At 35.5% G+C, this 22186-nt stretch overlaps 1 protein-coding gene across 6 annotated transcripts in view; it reads right to left on the bottom strand.

Moving 5' to 3' along the window:
- Window positions 1-22186, bottom strand: part of KIAA0586 (KIAA0586 ortholog) — a 126363-nt gene that overhangs the window by 68302 nt on the left and 35875 nt on the right. For all 6 annotated transcript variants that reach the window (XM_046009772.1, XM_046009768.1, XM_046009771.1 and 3 more), the window contains 10 exons: window positions 21271-21458; window positions 18981-19088; window positions 17492-17572; window positions 13186-13379; window positions 10916-11034; window positions 6354-6553; window positions 3251-3410; window positions 1827-2046; window positions 1070-1311; window positions 53-129 (listed from right to left, as the gene is read on the bottom strand). In XM_046009772.1, the coding sequence (XP_045865728.1) occupies window positions 53-129; window positions 1070-1311; window positions 1827-2046; window positions 3251-3410; window positions 6354-6553; window positions 10916-11034; window positions 13186-13379; window positions 17492-17572; window positions 18981-19088; window positions 21271-21458 (1589 nt within the window). The remainder of the gene's footprint in view (window positions 1-52; window positions 130-1069; window positions 1312-1826; window positions 2047-3250; window positions 3411-6353; window positions 6554-10915; window positions 11035-13185; window positions 13380-17491; window positions 17573-18980; window positions 19089-21270; window positions 21459-22186) is intronic.

The raw sequence follows: 22186 nt of genomic DNA, 5'->3' as shown, positions 1-22186 counted from the left end.
CATCAAAATATTCTTTGTGTTAGAATTCAATACAGAGCCAATAATTTCTTACCATCTCAAGGGCGTCTTGCAGAGTACTGGATAAGCTATCATTTAGGTTCATCAGATACAGTCCTTCGTCTCCTAAAGCTACAGGTTACGTTGTAAAAATTTAGAAAATAGAACATAAACTTAGTAAATAACCTGACCACAAAGCCACAGAACATTATTTAAACTTACACAAAATACCGTTCGTAAATAATACTGTTCATAAATAATAATAATTCACGAGCTACTCAATCTCACATTTTTTAAAAGTACATTTTATAACAAATAGGAGATTTTCATTTTACCTACCAGCTTGTCAGAAATTAAAAAGAACTATAGATATCAGTGGTAACTCTGAAACTGTGAAAGAGGCATTCCTAAATACCATGATGTAAGTTTTCTAAAGCGTATGTTGGTAATGTATCACTATTTTAAAGGTGCATATTCTTATTCAGCAATTCCACTTCTAGGAATGTATTCAAAGGAATTAATCATATAGGTGCACAAAATGTGTGTGTAAAAAATGGCCACTGGAGAGTTAGTATAGTATGAAAATACTGAAAGCAATCTACATGCCAACCACTATGGCATTGTTTTAATAGACCACATACAACTAAAAAAAATGAGGTATGGCTAGATACATTGATATACAAAGATGTCCACAATATCTTATTAGGTAAAAAAAATTCAGGCTTCAAAACAACATATATAGTATGATCGTATTTTTAAAGGTAAAAATACACACCCACACATACATACACACATGTATTTATGTATCTACATATGCATAGAAAAAAACAGACTGGAAGGACATACCCCAAACTATTGAGAGTGGTATTATTTCTGGAAGGTGAGATTTGTGAGCAAGATTTTACTTTCTTCTGAAGTTAAGGCATAGAAAAGTTAAAGTACAGAGTCCATATTCTTTCTATTATACCATGTTTAATCTTGAAACTTAAGTAAAAACACTTGGCATAGAAAAGTATTACTGAGGAATTATCATAATCTAACCAGTGAAATCAAGTGATACAAGTTAACTTACTCTTGGGAGTCACTCTTTGACCACAGTTAAATAAAATCTCTCCTTCAGAGATGGGTCTATCTAGAGTCTCCGTTTCAGTGACAGTAACGCTGAAGGTGCTCTCCGTTGTTGATGAATCAGAACCTGGCATCTGTGTTGGGGAAGAGGCCTTGGTGCCAGGAAGAAGTAGGGGCTCTGGAGGTGCAGGCTGAGCAGGGAAATCCACACTCTCGGGTTCTTCCTCCTTGGCCACAGACATTACACTAAGAAGAAAAAGACATATTTTGAACTTAGGCCACTGAAGGCCTTTATTAATTTTTATATTAAAAAACAGATTCAAAGGCTTCCCTTAGCAAAGTATTTCTATAATCTGCACTACTATAATTACCAAGATTTATTTTTCTGAAATTGTTTTCATGCTTTAATCATAGACCATCTTGAAAGTTCTACCATCTCTCAAATAAATCTATAAGGTAATATAAAAGTTAACCGATCAGCGTAAATGAAGATTTTCCCTGGGGAGAAATCATTTTCTGTTTTATGAACAATATTATGATAATATATATTTTAATCTGTTTCACAAGAAAATGTTAAAAAAACTGAAGGCATAAGTAAATCTGGTGAAAATTTTTAAAAATTGAAATTTATGAAACTTCTTCCTACGAAAGTATAAAGTAGCTTGTGGTTTATAAAGCTTCATCATTTCTGATGTTTTTAATGGTTCATATATGTCAACGTAAGAAATGCAGTTACTGAAAGGGAATATGTCCTCATTTACATAGCTCTTGGATGAAGTTCTTCTTGAAGAGAGCTAGGATTCTCTTCTTCCAGTGGCAGGTCTCCATCACTCCATGGCTTAGGAAGCTCTGGACCTGATGGCTTCACTTTATCAATGGAAATCTCTGACAAAGTTGGGGAAAAAGCCGCTGCAGGAGGAGGGGTAGTAGCAGGGGTAACCGCTGGAGTATTAACAAGTGTGATGGCAGGTGCTTCATTTCCTAAAGATTTTTTGTTTAAAAAGAAATCGAAAGATAAAAGTCAATAAACAACTCTATAAGAAAGCAAGCTATGTTTCTTCTGGAATTTCTTAACATCTGGGTGTACAAATAATGGCAATAATAATGATGATGATGATGGCCATTAATGGGAAAATTCCCAAATTAATTTAGTAAAGTATAAGAATATAATCTTGAAAAAACCCATCACTTTTACACTGCCATGAACTCAAAAGTAGTATTTTTTTTAAAAAAAGATTTTATTTATTGGGGTACCTGGGTGGCTCAGTCATTAAGCATCTGCCTTCGGCTCAGGTCATGATTTCAGGATCTTAGGATTGAGCCCTACATCGGACTCCCTGCTCAGCCGGAAGCCTGCTTCTCCCTCTCCCACTCCCCCTGCTTGTGTTCCCTCTCTCACTGTCTCTCTGTCAAATACATAAAATCTTAAAAAAAAAATTTTAAAAAGACATGTATCTTTAAAAATATATATACATTTTGGGGCACCTGGGTGGCTCAGTGGGTTAAAGTCTCTGCCTTTGGCTCGGGTCATGATCCCAGGGTCCTGGGATCAAGCCCCATATCAGGCTCTCTGCTCAGCGGGAGCCTGCTTCCTCCTCTCTCTCTCTCTCTCTGCCTGTCTCTCTGCCTACTTGTAATCTCTATCTGTCAAATAAATAAATAAAAATATTTATTTATGTATTTATTTATTTAAGAGGGAGAGAGCATGAAGAGGGTAAGGGGCAGAGGGAGAAGTAGACTCCCTGTTAAGCAGAGAGCCCAATGTAGGACTCTGGGATCACGATCTTAGCTGAAGGCAGACGCTTAACCCACTGAGCCACCCAGGTGCCCCTGAACTTAAAAGTGGTCTAACTGTGTATAAGATCTTATACTTTTTTAAGTTTTTTTTTTAAGATGCTTTATTTTTTTTAAGTAATCTCTAAGCTCAATGTGGGGCTTAAACTTACAACCCTAAGGTCAAGAGTCACATGCTCTACTGACTGAGGCAGCCAAGCACCCCTAGATCACATACTTTAAAAAGTGGCAACCAATTTCTTAGTTTCCTTGCAAGAAAGGATGATTTACTAAAACCTAGTAAGCAAAAGGTATGTGCATATTAATCGACAAAACATCTTATAAAATAAACTATGTAATCTTATGTAATAGTTATCAGATGAAAACTGATGTACAGAAATAAGGTTTCTACCTTTTCCAGCAAATATTTCTTCTGCAGGAATAGCTAAATCATGATCTGAATCACAGGGAGAAGAATCTGGAGTTTTTACTAATACACATTCCTTAGGAGGTGACGAAGGTGAGCGAGGAGGAGTTGGCTGTGGGGTAGCCACTGGTGTACATACTCTTGCCTAAAATAAATAAAACAAGTATCGATAATCACCCAAGATCGTATAATCACCCAAATACCGATAATGTCCAACAATGAAATGAGCTCATTCAAGATTACAGAGAATTTAAATGAATGGGGAAGAAATGGAGCCCTACCTTGAACTTCTAGCTGTGACTTTCAAGACTAGCCTGCAGAGAGCCTCAGGCTACTGCGCTAGCTCTGCCTCTGAAGTAGGCCCCAAGGAAAGCTAAGGCTCCCTCTTCTAACACAGAAAGGGAGACACAGTGAAAATACAGCTGACGATCAAATGCAAACACAAGCTGGGGAGGTCATGTAACAGAAAGGAAGTGTTTAACTGACAATATTCAGAGAGCAGTCTTTTAGCACAAAAGAACAGAGCATGTGAAAAGTAATGGAAGGATAAGAAAAAGCAGGGGTGGAGGGGATGAAATGAAGACAATGTGGAGATGGAAAGTACTGAGGAAGGAAAAAGTAAACGCTAGTGCAAATTAAGTCTCCTTTCCTAGCCATATCTTACCTACCTAATTCCCTTCCCCAGAGTCATCAAACGTAATTTTGATTGAAGACATTTCATGTGTATATAGATTATCTGTGGGATAACTTTCTAAAAGTGGGACTTCTTGGTTAAAGGGTTAATTGCTTTTTTAATGTGAATACATATCGCCAAATTTCCCTTTGCAGGGTTATATTATTGTACACTAACCACAAGAAGATATAAGAATTCCCATTTCCCCAAGGTGTTCTACACAATGTCATTATATAAGTGAAAGTGAGGTTTCAGTGATTTTTTTTCTTATTATCAGTGATACTGACCATCTTTTTATATGTATATGGGCCATTTGTATTTCTTTTTTGTGTGTGAACTGTCTAGACATGTCTTTTAGCTATTTTTCAAATACACTATCTTTTTTCTCCTCATTCTGAGACATCAGCATAGATAGAGGAGGGGAATTAGACTTTATTCTGATTATGAGTTGAAAATTGATATGCAATTTTAAAACCATGAAGCATATTAGAAATTCTACGGTACTGCTTAATAATTAGCATATTCTCAGCCTTTCTTTCTTTCCTCTTAACTACATAAAACTACAGCATAAGAGCACTGTTTTCAAATATAATTCTACTAACCATCATTATCAGAGAATCTGAAGGTACTCTAATTAGTATTGGTAATGGACAATGATGATAAACAATTAGTTATTGAGTGCCAAATTCCAGGCACTAGATGAAGCTCTTTACATTCATCATCTCACTATATCTTCCACAAAATCTTGGCTAAGATGTTAACAGTATCATAAAGATGTCAATTCTCTCCAAATTAAACTAATCAAAATTGGATCAATTCCCATAAAAATTCCAACAAAAGCTTTCATGGCACTTGAAAATTAAATTTTAATGTATATTTGGAAGATCAAAGTATCAAGAAAAGTCATGACAATTCTGGAGATAATGAACAATATGGCAGTGAGAGAAGAGAGCTTGCCCTCCTAGATACTCAACAAGTAGATTCTGGTGGAGTCCTGATTATTTAAACTTTATGTGTTTTCTCTGTTATACATATGAAACTAAAGCAACAGAGCTGACAGTTCAAATTCAGATCTCCCCAAGTCCATACTCTTAACATTGTAGAGACTGCCTCTTTAACACTGATTTTTCTACATTTTCTCATGCAATTGCCCTCACAAGAGTATATGCACTATATGGGCAGAAAACACACCAGTGTTTATTAGCACAGAGAAATCTATAATTCTGACAACATCTGTATTGCATGCATGACCAATGGGCTGAAAAAACACAGACCAAAACTATGTATCTAATTTCTGGCACTAACCACAACAGGCCAATTACATTATAGCAATCTCTATAAAATTCAAACATGTAACTTTATGTTTATACCTCAAATGAGGTAGTTTAAATGTTTCACCTATATAAAATGATGCCTTTATGATCTATAGAATCAGAAGTGACTATAAAGTTTTAAATAACTGGTAGTAGTAGTATAGAGTCTATTTTGGTTTTGTATAATTCCACGTTCCTATAATAGATTAGAAACTATTTAGCATAGTAAGGCTGATGAAACAAACAACAGAAGTGCCTAAAATATATTTTATCTCTTAATATATTAATTTTAATATAATCATCTCATCTTTTAATCTTAAAGAGTAAAAATAGCAGTTTATATAATAACCCAAAGTAATGTGTAAACATTGACTATATCTTGAGTTTAAATAAAAATCTACAGGGGCGCCTGGGTGGCTCAGTGGGTTAAAGCCTCTGCCCTCGGCTCAGGTCATGATCCCAGGGTCCTGGGATTGAGCCCCGCATCGGACTCCCTGCTCAGCGGGAAGCCTGCTTCTCCTCTCCTGCTCGCCCTGCTTGTGTTCCTTCTCTCTCTGTGTCTCTCTCTGTCAAATAAATAAATAAAATCTTAAAAAAAAAAAATCTACACAGGATATTTTTTCAACAACAGGGAAATTCGAATATGGGCTCTATATTATGTAGTATTAACATATCAATGTTAAATTTCTTCAGGAGTATAATTATGGCATTTTGATTATGTAATAAAGTATCTTATTTTTAGGAGATAACTGCTAATGCTTTCAGAAGTGAAATGTCATAATATCTGCAACTTTCAAATGATTTTTAAAGAATATGTAACATATAAAGACATAAAATTTGTCAAAAAGTTATCAATTAGATAAAGGTATACAGACATTCATTGTATTATACTTTCAACTTTTCTATAAATTTAAAAGCTTTTAAAGTAAAATGCTAAGGAGAATATTACTATAATATCATAGCAACAAAAAAAATCAATCTCCACCACAAGCTATGATCTTACTATGATGCCTAATTTAAAATTAGTCCATCTTACTGTTTTTTAATAAATGTATCAAAAACTCCCCAGGACTCCAAGTCATGAAAGGAGAGTCCCTCCTACCGGCAAGTATGTGTTGTTTGCTGAAACATCCCCAGAAACACTTGTAGCAACAGGACCTTGCTTCTTTGCTTCTCTGTCACCCAGCATGACAGCAATGGTCTCAGCAAGAGCCTCATTCACAAAATGGCTAATCATATCTGAATTCACAGGAACCCCAGCATCAACAAAAAGCTGGAGGGCACCATTGCTAGTTCCTTCCACTAAATAAAAAAAAATGAAAGAATTTCAGAATAAGTGTGCAAGAAACATGCCTGCAATCCAAATCTTAGTTCTTAAAATTTTAGAGATGAAAACATACGTGTATAAGGAAGTAAGAGGAAGAATAAAAATGAAAATAAAAAATATTACAAAAGAGAACAAGACGATAACTCACGTAATGAACACCCTCTTTAACAAATCATAAAGAGGAAGAAAACACCCAGATGAAAACTTTACTTACATGGTTCAGGTCATGGTCCGAGGGTCCTGGATCCAGCCCAGAGTTGGGTTACCTGCCCAGTGGGGAGCCTGCTTCTCCCTCCCGTACCCCTCCCCTCCACTTGTGCTCTCTCTCTCTCAAATAAATAATATCTTTAAAATAAATAAATATATAAATGAATAAATAAAAACCAAAACACAAAGACCCAATGACTGTGGGGGATTTTAGAGAAATAGTAGCTGCTTCATAAATACAAAGACAAAAACTTCCATCCTTCTAGTTTCAGATACATCAGTTACTAACATTATAGGCTACTCCTACTCACTTTTGTAGTAGTTTGCATGCTTGATATCAGAAGCTACATAGGTATATTAATATTCCAAATATGTTATGATTTTTCCCTGGTACGAATGTACATAAAATTGAGAAAAACTTCCTTAACAGACTTTACTAGACTTAAAGTGGGCTATATTTCTAAAGCTCTGTGTGGAAAACATGTAAACAATGATCAATACAATTTGATGGAGATGTAACCTCTCCAAAGTACAACAACTAAAGGAGCAATATCCAGAATTCCTTAAAAAGTGGTTACAGATGTCTTAGGATCACCTGTTGAGGGATAAGGAATAGCAATTTACTCTGAAGTTACCATAGCAATGACTACCAAATGTCAAATTTGTTTGACAGTGTATGTAGATACTTCCCCTTTTCAGTTCTCATAATTTATTGTTTTGGCATGATCAGAAATTTGAACGTTTCTATTATAAAGGCCAAAAAACCCTACCCAGACATAGGCAAAACAAAAATAAACACATACACTTTTAAATAGAAGAGAATAGAATTTAAATGCCCATTTGGAAATTTTAAGATTTCCATTAAAAAAAAAACCCATAAATTTCCTCATAACTTTGTTGATCATTTTTTCCCTTCTTTCCAAAAAGTGCTGAAATAAAACCTGGGGTGGTAGCAGTGGAGGAGGAATTCAAATTATACTAAACAGGAAGAATTAACTAAATGCAACAATAAATCGTATGGAGTGAGGGAATAGGGTATGGCCGGGTGGAGATGAGGAAAAACAAAGAAAAGAGAACAAACCATAACTCCAAAGCTTTGGAGATTGGGCACTTGGAAAATTCAGATCTTAATGTAAACAGAAACAAAGAAAGGGCAGGTTGGGCTAGAAAAACTTTGGACACATCAAGTTTTGGGATGCCGGTGGAGAGACACAACTGCAAGCCGAAGATGTAGGGCTTAGGGGTGAGAAACTGATCAGGAAAAAAAAAAAAAAAAGAGAGAGATGAAATAAAGTCCTAAAGAAATAAAAAAGATAGCAGGAACAACAACAGAATGGATTCTAAGAAAACGAAATGAGTAGGTCATTTTAAGAATTAGAAGTGGTCAACCGTGCCCATGCTAGAGCCATGAGGGAAGACAAGGATTTGGAAAAAAAGGTTATTCTTGACAACAAAATTCTGTGAGAGAGGAGTTTCACTAGGAGAAGAGCAGAAAGCTCCATGAGGACTAAAGAGAAAGTGGGTAATGAAAAACTATAAGCCATAAATATAGGCTGGGAAGTCTAGGATTTGGGCAGTTAGAGTCTATGAAAGAAGAAAAGTAGGTAATCCTGGACTGGAGAGAAGGCAAAAAAATAGAAGAAATGATACATAGGAATGTTTTAAAAAGAATAACAAGGGGTGCCCGGGTGGCTCAGTCACTGAAGTGTTTGACTTTGGCTCAGATCATGATCTCAGGGTCCTGGGATCGAGCCCCTCATTGAGCCCTGTTGCATCAGGCCCATGTCAGGCTCTGCGCTCAGTGGGGAGTCTGCCTGTTCCTCTCCTTCTCCCTCTGCGCCCCCACCCCGGTCATGCTTAGGCACACTCTCTCTCTCTCTCAAATTAATTAATTAATTAATTAATTATATCTTTTTAAAAAGAAGAACAAACTTGGAGAACTTATACAATCCAATTTCAAGATATTTTAAAATTACAATAAGGTATGGTATTGACATAAAAATAGACTTACAGATCAAGGCACAGAAAAAAAGCCCAGAAATAGATTCATACATATTTAGCCAACTGATTTTCAACAATAGTGTCAGAGCAATTTATTGGGAGAAAGGATAATCTTTTCAACAAATAATGCTAGAACAATTGGATATCCATACACTGAAAAAAAAATCTTCGTATATGGTACAAAGTAGGGATCAAAATTAACTCAACATGTACCACAGACCTAAATGCATAGTCTGAAGCCATACCTCTTCTAGAACGAAATATAGGAGAAAAGCTTAATGATCTTGAGAAATAATGTACCAAAAAACACAAACTATAAAAGGAAAATTGAGGGGCACCAGAGTGGCTCAGTGGGTTAAAGCCTCTGCCTTCAGCTTGGGTCGTGGTCCCAGGGTCCTGGGATCGAGCTCCGCATTGGGCTCTCTGCTCCTCGGGGAGCCTGCTTCCCCCTCTCTCTCTCTCTGCCTGCCTCTCTGCCTACTTGTGATCTCTCTCTGTCAAATAAATAAATAAAATCTTTAAAAAAAAAAAAAAGATAATGCTGAGAAAACAAAAAGGCGAGACACAAACTAGGAGAACATATTGTAAGGTATATCTAATAAAGGACTTGTATCCACAATAAAGAACTTTTACAACTCAATAATAGGAAGACACAAATCTCAATTTAAAAATGGGCAAAAGATTTAAAGGCCATTTCCACCAAAGTGAGCATACAGGTGGCAAATAAGCACATGGGAAAAATGCACATCATTAGTCATTAGGGAAATGTGAAAAATGAGATCTCTCCACATGCTTACGGAATGTCTATAATTAAAAACACTGACACCACCAAGCGCTGGTGAGGTTGTAGAGCAAATGGAGCTCTCAGGCAGCGCTGGCTGGGAATGCAAAATAGAACAGCCTCTCTAAAAACACACAGCAGTTTCTTATCTATTTATCACAGCTTTATTTATAATAGCTCCAAACTAAAAGAGTATAAATTTCTATGAACTGGTAACTGGGTTAACAAATTATGATAGATCCATACTATTACTACATGCATAAAACATGATTGTCAAAGCTTTATGTTAAATAAAGGCCGACACAAAAGGCTACATATTATATGACTACATATATATAAAATTCTAGTAAAGACAAAAACACAGTGATAGAAAGCAGATCAGCGGCTGTTAGGGTCCAGCAGGCGTGAGAGGGGGTGAGGAGCTGACGACAAAGTGAAATAAGTGAACTTTTTGGGACGATGGAAGTGTTCTTTTATACCATGATTGAGTAGGCTAATGCATAGTTCTATTGATCAAAACTCATCACCCCGTACACTTAGAATTGGCAAACTTTATGGCAAGTAAACTATACCTCAAAAAAGCTAATGGAAAAAGAGGAAGTGAAAGAGGGAAGGAAAGAGAAAAAAGAAGAAAGGGAAAAAAGAAGAGGAGGAACAGGAGGAAGGATGAGAAGGAGAGAATGATTTGGGTTCCATAAAGAGGCTCGTCCACCCACTCAGTGAATACCTTAAAGTCTTACTGGGTGTCAAAGGCTAGGCACTAAAGGAGAACCATCTGTTGTTATCTTGAGTAATTTATAGTCCAGTTAAACAGATAATGTAAGCCAATCGTAATCCAATCTGACAGTCCCCCTAACAAAGATATGTATAAAGTGCTACAGGAAGTAATGGAGAGATTTGGGGTGGGAGGGATGGAGGGATAGAATAATGTGAACACTGCAGTATGAAATACAGAGGTGAGAGAAAACTTACCTCCACTATAGAGAACAAAACGGAAAGGATATTGGAAGTAAGAGTCTATCTTTCAGCAGCTGAGGAATACTTGACCTCTAAAATACATAAACCCATGACTTGAAGGTTTTATCTTTTTTTTTTTTTAAGATTTATTTATTTATTTGAGAGAGAGATAGAGAAAGCAAGCACGTGTGCACAGGGGCAGAGGGAAAGAGACTCTGAAGCAGACTCCCCAGTGAACGCAAAGCCCAATGTGGGGATCTATCCCACAACTCATGAGATCATGACCTGAGCCAAAATCAAGAGTCAGATGCTCAACCAGTTGAGCCACCCAGGTGCCCCAAGGTTTTATCTTTCAATATCAAAAGAAAGGAAAAGATTCCATTTCACTTACCGATGTCAGAAGTCGATGGTTCACTTGCCTCGCTGACTGAAACACTGACATTAGGTCTGGCCTGTTGCTGGATTGGAAAGAGCCCAGAGATAATTCTTGACATTATCTCTTGTTCTACCCTGAGGAATAAAAGTTGAGGATTCCTAAATTTGATTGAATGTACAAAGTGTTAGAAATAACACCCCTAAAAATAAACTTTACCCATGAACACAAACATTTACACATCAAAGTAGTAATTCTGAAGGTTTATCTGGAAATAAAAAATAAAAAATAAATAAACCACATGAAACAGAATCACCATGTGGGAGGCAGACTTAAATTTGATTTAATAAACTTGCAGATTAGCCTAATGAAAAGTGTAACAGACCTCTTAAATTCATAATAAGGTTTAGGTCAAGGATTCTCGGACATATCATGCACCTAAAATGTTGGGTTCCCTACTTGGAAAGCACCCATATAAAAGCACACAAGATCAGAATTAGAAAAGAAATCCAGCTGCCCTCTCTTCAAAGAAATAAATATTTGGACTACAATACAGATTGTTTTCCTCTTAAAAAGGAAAGGCAATTTATTTCCAAGGTCATTTTTAGGAAATGAAAGAGGAAAGAGGGAAGGAAAGAAAAGGGGAACACAATAGGAGATCACTTCTGTACATTTCTTTAGGACACCCAGGAGGCTGATGAAAAATCATTATAACGTATAGTCAATGTAGAGAAATTAGAAAATATGTAAGTTACAAAAATAGATACGGCTCACACATAATCTCAGACTCATGGATAAACACAACTGACAATTTGGTATATGTTTTTCAAATTTTTTCCTATGCACATTTATTTTTGGTTTTGTTATTATGTTTTTTTTGTTTTTTGTTTTTTGTTTTTTGAGAGAGAGTACATGTGCAAGTGGGGGTGGGGGGTGGGAAGAGGCAGAAGGAGAGGGGGAGAGAGAATCTTTTTTTTAAAGATTTTATTTATTTATTTGACAGAGAGATCACAAGTACGCAGAGAGGTAGGCAGATGGGGAGAGAGCAGGCTCCCTGCTGAGCAGAGAGCCCAGTGTGGAACTCCATCCCAGAACCTTGAGATCATGACCTGAACGGAAGGCAGAGGCTTAAGCCACAGAGCCACCCAGGTGCCCCGGAGACAGAGAATCTTTTTTTTTTTTTTTTTTTTTTAAAGATTTTATTTATTTATTTGACAGAGAGAGACCACAAGTAGGCAGAGAGGCAGGCAGAGAGAGAGAGAGGGAAGCAGGCTCCCCGCCGAGCAGAGAGCCCGATGCGGGACTCGATCCCAGGACCCCGAGATCACGACCCGAGCCGAAGGCAGCGGCTTAACCCACTGAGCCACCCAGGTGCCCGAGACAGAGAATCTTAAGCAGACTTCCCACCCAGCACAGAGCCCAAAGTTAGGCTTGATCTCACAACCCTGAGATCATGACCTGAACTGAAACCAGAGTCAGATGCTTAACCACCTGCACCACCGAGGTATCCCTGCATATTTATTTTTGAGTGTGGTCTTTTAATTCTTAATATCATTCAAGATCATTAAATATTCTTCTAAGTGCAATCTTGATAAGTATTACTATTAAGTTTAGTTTATGCCATAACTTCCTTAAAGTTTCTCACAGTGAAAACAGGGATAAAAACAGAGTTCAGGGGTGCCTGGGTGGCTCAGATGGTTGGGCAGCTGCCTTCAGCTCAGGTCATGATCCCAGGGTCCTGGGATCAAGTTCCACATCGGGCTCCCTGCTCAGCAAGGAGCCTGCTTCTCCCTCTGCCTGCTGCTCCCCCTGCTTGTGTTCTCTCTCCTGCTCTCTCTCTAATAAATAAATAAAAACTTTAAAAAAACAACAGAGTTCATAAGTTATAGAAGTAACAAGCAGAACAATGCCTTGTTTACGGTAAGCACTGTATGTTGTAAGTAGTCTGTGGCTGAGTAGCAGAACCATAATTACTTCCTTAGGAATTTCTGGAAGTGAATCATGAGATTAAAGAATATGTACATATAAAAAAAAATACGTACATTTTGAAGGCTTTTGTTACTTAACAGCCTCTTTTGCCATAATAGACAGCCTAAATACAAATATTCAAGAAAAACAATACCTTCAACAACTAGTTAAACCCTCACATCACATCAAATAGTTCCCAGTGACTGTAATAAAGGAAAAGTTTAATAAACAAAAGGAGACAAGGAAGATTTTCCACTAAAATTCAATACTTTCTACCTGCTACTACAATTCTGTTCATACCAACACCACTGTACACTCACCACTGAATTAAGCTATTTTCCAATGTTTCTTTTCTCTGAATTACTTTATCCAGAACATCAGTGGTGGGCTGAAAAGTAGAAGCAACTGGTGGAAATGGAGGACCATTATATTTTGTAGAAACAACTTTAACACTTCTGTTAAACTCCAGAATTGGTTCCGAGTGTTCTGGAATTTCATCTCGTTTTTCCTCTTCCTGGTAATAGCAAAAACAAAACTATTATATTCATGTATTTGTTTAACATTTACTGAATGATCAGGGTAGGCATGGAAATTAGGTTGGTAAATTAACCAACACTTCTACATTAATCAACAGCATTTCTAATTAGGTGGCATCAAGTTATTTACAATATATACATTTGTCATGCAAATTGCCTTCAAGAAACCTTAATTATACAATTATTTTGTCTTTTTAAAACCCACTGTTCATTTTAAGCAGTCATAAAATGAACCAGATAACTTGGTTTTTTCCTGCATAAAACATTAACACTTCCCTCTAGAAATTTATTATCTTAATTTATTATCATAATAAAACTGATGCTTCTAAATATCATTGCTTCCTCTTTCTGAACCTATAATTTACATTTACAAATGCAGTTAGGCTATCATGGTTACATTATTTGTACCATCATATGATCAAAGGAATAATTTCTGAAAATTTTAAACTTTTCATCATGAAAATATCAGACATGTTTAAAAGAAACAAAATAGTGCTCATATACTATATTGGTTATGTATGAATTATGCATATCCCATTTACTTGTTCCCAGCTTTAACAATTATCAACCCACAGCTGATTTGTGTCACCTATACACACCCCATCTGCTTTACCTTTCACATATAATTTTGAAACAAATCACAGATCTCATTTTACCTGTAAATGATTTAATATGTATCTCAAAAAAATTAGAAGTCTTTAAAAATTATAATTCGATTAATATCCTCCCATCAAAAAATTAACTCCACAACTAATAAGTGGCAGAGCCAGGATTGGAACATTTGGCTCTGACTCCAAATCATGTGCTATTTCTAAAACTGTTTCTTTCACTTGTACCTGGGGGGAGGAAAAGTTGACAAATGTCTTTGCCAGGCATTAGAAATATAAAGATAAGTAAGATTCTTGCCTTTGAAACATTCATGTGCAATTCACATGAGAAAACATGCCAGCGAACAAAAACCTTTAATACAGTGCACAAATCTGGCCTTAGTAGTGAAAGTTGTGAAAGAAATATGAATAAATATCTTGAAATTGTACTGGCATTTTATTATTCAAATAGTTTCTATGTTCTATGATCTTTTCTCCCATCCTTTATATTTTACTTCTTCCTATTTTTCCCCTTCTATTTTTACCATTTCTATATCATTTCTATAGCTCTTCCTGCTATACGGACTCTTCTCTTGGATTTTAGACCCCTCACAACTTTTTCCCTCAATATGAGCTAACTGGTGATCTTGCCAATAATCCAGAAGTCAGACAAATGTTTAACAGAATAAAGAAAAGATAGATTGGAGGGAGGGAAGCCAAAGGAAATGGAAAGGAGAAAGAAAACAGGAAGCAGGAAGATGAGATGTAGATGGGAACCAGCTGATAATCATTAAGTTTCATTGAGGCAGCTAGAGGATACAGATGAAGAATACTAACTTCATAATTTTAAAATAAAAATATATTTAGCTCAAAAGTAAAGGAAAGTTTCTCAAAGCACTGTAACATAATATTGATGGTGAAAACATACTCAACTATCAGGAACAAGGCAACCATGTCCCCTCTTACCATTTCTTTTCAACACCGTGCTAAAAGTCCTTGCTAATGCAAGTAGACAATAAAAGGAAATAAAAGGTGTTTGGAAGGAAGAAATAAAACTGTCCTTGTTTGCAGAGGACATGATTGTCTATATAGAAAATCTGAAAGAATTGACAAAAAAAACCCAAACAACTCCTGAAAATAATTATTGATTATAATAAGTTTGCCAACAATGAACAAATGGAAAATGAAATTAAAAGCACAATACCATTTATATAAGCATCCAAAAAATGAAATATTTATGTATAAATCTAACAAAATATGTATAAGAACTTTTTGAGGAAAAGCATAAAATTCTAATGAATGAAATCAAAGAACTAAATCAATAAAGAGATATTCTATGATTTTTTTTTGTAGAGTTCAGGGAGAGGGAGAGAGAATCTTATCAAATCAAGAGTCAGATGCTTAACCAACTAAGCCACCCACATGCCCTGAGATATTCTATGTTCTTAGATAGGAAGACTCAATACTCTCAAGATGCTTGTTGTTCCCAACTTTATCTATAGATTCCATGCAATTCCAATAAAAATCTCAGCAAGGTATTATGTGGCTATCAACTAATTGACTCTAAAACTTATTATATAGAGAGGCGAAAGAACCAGAATAGCCAACACAATACTGAAGGAGAAGAATAAAGTTGGAGGACAGACACTATTCAACTTCAAGACTTACTATAAAGCAATAGTAATCAAGCAGTATGGAACTGATGAAAGAACAGACAAACAGATGAATGGAACAGAATAGAGAGCCCAAAATTAGAACCACATAAATATAGTCAATTCATCTTTGACAAAGAAGCAAAGGCAACACAATGGAGCAAGGATCATCTTTTCAACAAATTGTACTGAACTAGACATCCACAGGCAAAAAAAAAACTAACCTAGCACAGACCTTACACCTTTCACAAAAATTAACTCAAAATGGATCAGAGACTAAATGTAAAACACAAAACTATAAAACTCCTAGAAGAGACTTAGATGACTGTGGGTATGGCACTGACTTTTTAGATACACCATCAGATGGGTGATCCATGAAGGAAATAATTGATAAGCTGGACTTCATTCAAATTAAAAACTTCTGCTTTGTGAAAGACAACATCAAGAGAACTAGAAGACAAGCCATAAATGAGAAGAAAATATTTGCCTAAAGACACATCTGATAAAGAACTGTTATTCAAGGGGCGCCTGGGTGGCTCAGTGGGTTAAAGCCTCTGCCTTCAGCTCAGGTCATGATCCCAGGGTCCTGGGATCGAGCCCCGCATCGGTCTCTCTGCTCCGTGGAGAGCCTACTTCCTCCTCTCTCTCTGCCTGCCTCTCTACCTACTTGTGATCTCTGTCTGTCAAATAAATAAATAAAATCTTAAAAAAAAAAAAAAGAACTGTTATTCAAAATATACAAAGTACTCTTAAAACTCAACAATAAGAAAACAACCCAGTTTTAAAAGTAGGCCGAAAACCTTAACAGACAACCTCACCAAAGAAGATATACAGGTGGAAAATAAGTGTATGAAAAGATGCTCCACATCATATGTCATCAGGGGAATGCAAACTAAAACAACAAAGAGATACCACCACACAAAATCTGGCCAAAATCCAGAATACTGACAACACTAAACACTGACAAAGATGTGCAGGAGCAGGAACTCTCATTCCTTACTGGTGGTAAAGGAAAATTGTACAGCCACTTTGGAAAAAAGTTTACTGGTTTCTTACAAATCTAGACAAACTTTTAACATACAATCCAGCAATCATGCTCCTCGATATTTACCTAAGGAGATGAAAACATGTTCATGAAAAAAAATTTGTACACAGATGTTCATCACAACTTCATTCATAACTGCCAAAACTCAGAAACAACCAAGATATCCTTTAGTAAGTGAATGAGTAAATAAACTGTGGCACATCCAAACAATGGAATATTATTCAGCGCTAAAAAGAAATAAGCTATTCAGTCATGAAAAGATATGGAGGAAGCTTAAATGCATATTACTGAGTAAAAGAATCCAAAAAGGCTACACACTGTATGATTCTGACTCCATCACATTCCGGAAAAAGCGAAACTATGGAGACAATAAAAAGGTCAGTGGTTACCAGGGATTGGGGTGAGTTAGGGAAGAATGAATAGGTAGAACACAAAGAATTTTAGAGAAGAGAAAATACTCTGTATGATACTGTAATAATGGATACATTTGGTCAAGTCCATTGAATGTACATAATCAAGGGTGAACTCTAAAGTAAACTAAGGATGTTGAGTGATTATGATGGGTCAATTTAGGTTCAATAAGTTTAACAAATGTACCACTCCAGATGCTAAGAGTGCAGGAGGCTATGCATGTGTGGGGGTAGAAGATATATGGGAAATCTCTGTAATTTCATCTCATTTTTGTTCATTTTAGAAACTAAAACTGCTGTAAAAATTATATATATATACATATATATAATTGTCTTTAATTACATGGAAGAATACTGCTAGAAAAATAATTTCTCACGTTTTCTAAGCTTTGTTACCTGTATGAGATCAATTATTTCATCAAAGTTCGTTCCTGGAAACTTCACCTCTTCTTCATCTACCTTCATAAGTTCTGGGGTCTAAGAAAGCATTTTCAAAAAGATTTTGTTGTGCTTAATATCTTTTAAATTTATACATAATTTACCATATTTCCACCTATAACATAAGCTTATAATTACATAGCTCTATTTTTTAATTTTAATATCCTACTTAGAATTGATTTCATTAAAAAAATGAAATCCAAGATAGTACCTGAGCCATCAGGTTTCATTTCAATAGCTCTCAAAAATTAAATATAAGTTTTTGTCAATGACTCCATCAACAATGCAACTTAAGCCAACCAATCAGGTTGCTAGGATTATGATTTCTCTCCTACAGTTGTGTTTATATGTTAAATATGTAAGTATACATATATACAAATGCACAAAAAGACAGATACAGCATCAAATAAATTAGAAAGTTATTATACTAATTTAGCCTGTAGGCCTCACTTGATATAATCCAGTCTCCAAAACCACATTAGCCCCTCCCCGAGAGAAGAATGATAAACAGTCCAAAAACTTATTTGTAACCATATGTTTTAATAAACTTCTGGTAAAAAAAAAAAAAAGTTATCAATGAAAAAATTAAATTAGGCACAATTGCCATTTAGGGTCAGTTCTATTTTATTATTTTATTTTAAAGATTTTATTTATTTATTTGAGAGAGAAAGCATGCAAGTGGTGGGGAGAGGGCAGATGCAGCTGGAGAGGCAGGCTCCCCACTGAGCAGGGAACCCAACTCGGGGCTTGATCCCAGGATCCCAAGATCATGACCTGAGCCGAAGGTAGATGCTTAATGGACTGAGTCACCCAGACGCCCCTGTTTTACTATTTCTGATCATGAAAAATTGTTGGTGTTCTCCCTCTCCTTAAACCTATATCCTTGAGGACTACTACATCTGCTTACAACAGATGAAAGCTGAGGAAAGCTGCAGTGTTATTCAAGTGTGTAGTAAAGTTAGAGCTTCATTATTGAATAGAAAATAAATACTAGGGAGAAATGCCTATTTTTGTATCATGTCAATACTATATTGACAAAGTAACATCCCAAAACATGAACTCCAAACATCACTATGAAATTCATATTCAGAAAAACTATAATTTGATTCCTGTTTAGTATATGTGCTGCCGAAGCGAGCACTATTTGATTCCTGTTTAAATCAAGCTTTTTCTCCAAAGAGACAGAAATCCTCTCTTCACATATGAGACAACTTAAATTACCCAAAAACTACACTAAGGATTATCACTTTCACAATGTTTATAAATGTAAGGATCTTAAACTTTCTTTTTCAAGTTCATCAGCAATACTAGATTCATTCTGAATCTCTTCCTTAAAACCTAAATTACTATATAACATATTATACAATAGAAGGCTTTGCATGGAATAATATTAGTTAAACTTCATAGTCAGACATTACACAAAACTATCTGATAAATTTCTGAATACCTGTATCCAAGTTTTCAGAGGAGGACATGCTTCTTTGGGACTAGGCAGAGATAGATCAACATCAGCACTACCATTCGAAATGCTATCAATATCCACATTGGGTAATACCTAAAACAAAACACAACATCCAGCTTTCTGTTCATCATTTTGACTCAAATACCTGTCAGTATATACATCAGTAACATATATTTAACTTTTTATAAAGAAGTCAATGGATAACAATTTTTTAAGTTATGATAGAGTATTTTACAAAATTTAGAAAATAAAGGGGAACACATAAGACCCTATTAAGATAACTTTCTTTTCTTTTCTTTTTTTTAAAGATTTTATTTATTTATTTGATAGAGAGAGATCACAAATAGGCAGAGTGGCAGGAAGAGAGAGAGGAGGAAGCAGGCTCCCCACTGAGCAGAGAACCCAATGCGGGGCTCAATCCCAGGACCCTGGGATCATTACCCAAGCCGAAGGCAGAGGCTTAACCCACTGAGCCAGCCAGGAGCCCCTAGATAACTTTATTTTCAATCTTCCCTTTTCTTTTTACAATCCACTTCTTACTATTTCTGATTTCTCATCTTAATTAGGTTTTAAGCACCTTTCATGCTCCCATACAAACTTAATAATTATATTTTAGATATGTAATATTTCAATAATGCCTTAATTATTTAATCATTTTCCTGTTGGTAAGCATTTATGACATTTCTAATATTTCTATTATATATCACCACAAAAAACTTCTTCATATATATAGGGGTTTTCCCCCTACACTTTTAATTATTTCATTATGCCAGATTACTAGATACTAGATTAACGTAGAGCATGAATATTTAAAATTCTTGATAATTAATGCCAAAATGAAGTCCAAATGAATTCTGTTCATGTCATCAAAAACATAACTGTCTCAGCAATAAGTTTTTAAATGGAGGTATATTATTGTTATTTTAATTTGGATTATCTTAGTAACTAGAAAGATTTAAAGTATCCATTTTCTTGCTCATAAACTGTATTTCCTCTTCTGTAGGATACTATTCAGATTCTTTGAATATTCCTGGATTTGCACGTGCCTTCTTATTAACTTACAGAAGTTTTCAGATTTAAGAATTAATCCTTTATGACATAGTCATAAATTCTATTTTCATATATTCTAACTGTATGTTTCCCTTTTTACATATGAATTTTTTATATTAGCTTTGGTTTAGATTTTATAGATTTTATAGATTCAAATCTATTCTTTTATTATATGTAGGTTTTCTTCTCTCCTATCTGGACTTAGCTTCAGCTTTGATAAAGATTCTATTTGATAAAGATTCTATATAATTATCTTCTCATCCTGCTGCTTTTACATTTTACAGTTAAACTTTTGCCTGTTGCCTATTTAGAATTCATGCACCATACAGTGGGAGGTTACAGTCTAAAACTGATCTATTTTCCACATTATTAACCAATTACAACATATATTATTTCACTTACAAGACTCCTCTTTCCTACTGATACATGAAGATACATGAAGTAATTACTACATACTACATTCTTTTTTTTTTTTTTTAGACAGAGCAAGACAGCATGAGAGAGAGAGAGCACTCGAGTTAGGGGTGGTGCAGAGGGAGAGAGAGAATCTTAAGCAGACTCCACACACAGCTTGGAGCCTAATATGGGACTCAATCTCACAACCTTTAGATCATGACATGAGCTGAAATCAAGAATAAGACGTTTAACTGACTAAGTCACCCAGGTGTCCTACATTACATTTTTTTTTTTAAACAACCAAGGCTATTTCTGAAATACTTCGTTGTACAGGTCCAGTACCAAAGAACCCTTTATTTTTTCAAATATCAAAATGATCCTTAAGTTAAAGAAAACAAAAAATTAAACACATGCCTGTGTGGGTGGGGGGGGCTAAATCACAATTTGACTTAAATTATATATTAACTTAGGAAGAATTGGCAACTTGAATATTTAATCTTCATATATAAGTTCTCTTTCCATTCATTCAAATCTTATATATATATAATGTCACACTCATTCTTTTAAAATTAATTGTAATATACCGTTCAGTTGTTGTTTACTTTGGAATATCATCATGTCACTTGGACATGAGCCACTGGCTTAGAAAAAGTAGCTTAGATCATACAGAACAAGGATAGAGACACTACACTGATATCAGTTTTAAAAAGTAAAAGACCCATGATGGAAGCAACATTTTTATGAAGAAATATAATAAATTTTAAGTGCTAAAGTTAAACCAAAGATTTTTTTCTTCCTTAAAATTTTCTATTCATGCACCCTGACATACCTGTACAGTAAGCTGAGGAGGATCCTTTTTTTCCGACTTCATTTCTATAATTGCAATGTTAGGTTTCTTTATTCCAGTTTCCATTTTTCGAGATGATGGAGGAATGGAAGTAGTCACTGTTACAGGGTGTGGCTTGTTTACAATTACTCCAGTAGGTGGCATGGAATCACTCTTACTTTGGGTTTGTCCTAAAAAGTTTGGGGAAGAGATGAGTCAACTATTTCAGAAATGAAGGGAAAAATCAAATACACAACCCAGATCTTTACAGCTGAATTCTCTCTCATCTGAAAAGGAAGTGCCATCCGCAATCATCTTTCCTTCTATTATCATTCCTGTTGACATACTCACCATATGTCATCCTTTCAGCAGCAGCTCACACTTATCAGGCACTCACGCATGCCAGACACTTTACATACACTATCTAATTTAACCCTCAAAATAAGCCTCTGAGGTATTAATATTATCCACATTTCACAGTTGAGAAAACACGTTTAGGAACAACGTAATTTGCCAAAGGTCATAACAGTAAGTGGCAAAGCCAAGACTAAAGTGTGATGTGTTATACTGTGTTATTTTTATTCTCAAAACTTTATAGAGCAACAATGGACAGGAATAAAACCAACAACAAAATACTAGTGACTCACTACCAATAAATAGCATGTATTCCCACTGATAGCAACTACCATAGCTATCAGAAACTTAGCTTGCACTTCAAAAGTTCCATTTATTTCCTATATTTCAAAATAAAGAGGGACAGAACAGGGCACTCTTTAAAAGCATAGTCTGACTGGGTTTGAATCCCAGCCAGACTGACTAGGTTTGAATCCCAGGTCCACTCGAGTTATATGGCCTCTGACAAATTTCTTCATTCCTCTGTGCCTTGGTTTCTTTATCTATAAAATCGGTACATTACCAT

This window comes from Meles meles, chromosome 6 (genome assembly GCF_922984935.1).
Source record: "Meles meles chromosome 6, mMelMel3.1 paternal haplotype, whole genome shotgun sequence".
In the NCBI taxonomy this organism is placed as follows: domain Eukaryota; kingdom Metazoa; phylum Chordata; class Mammalia; order Carnivora; family Mustelidae; genus Meles; species Meles meles.
The sequence above is the reverse complement of the archived record's forward strand: the minus strand, read 5'-3'. Positions and strand labels throughout refer to the sequence as shown.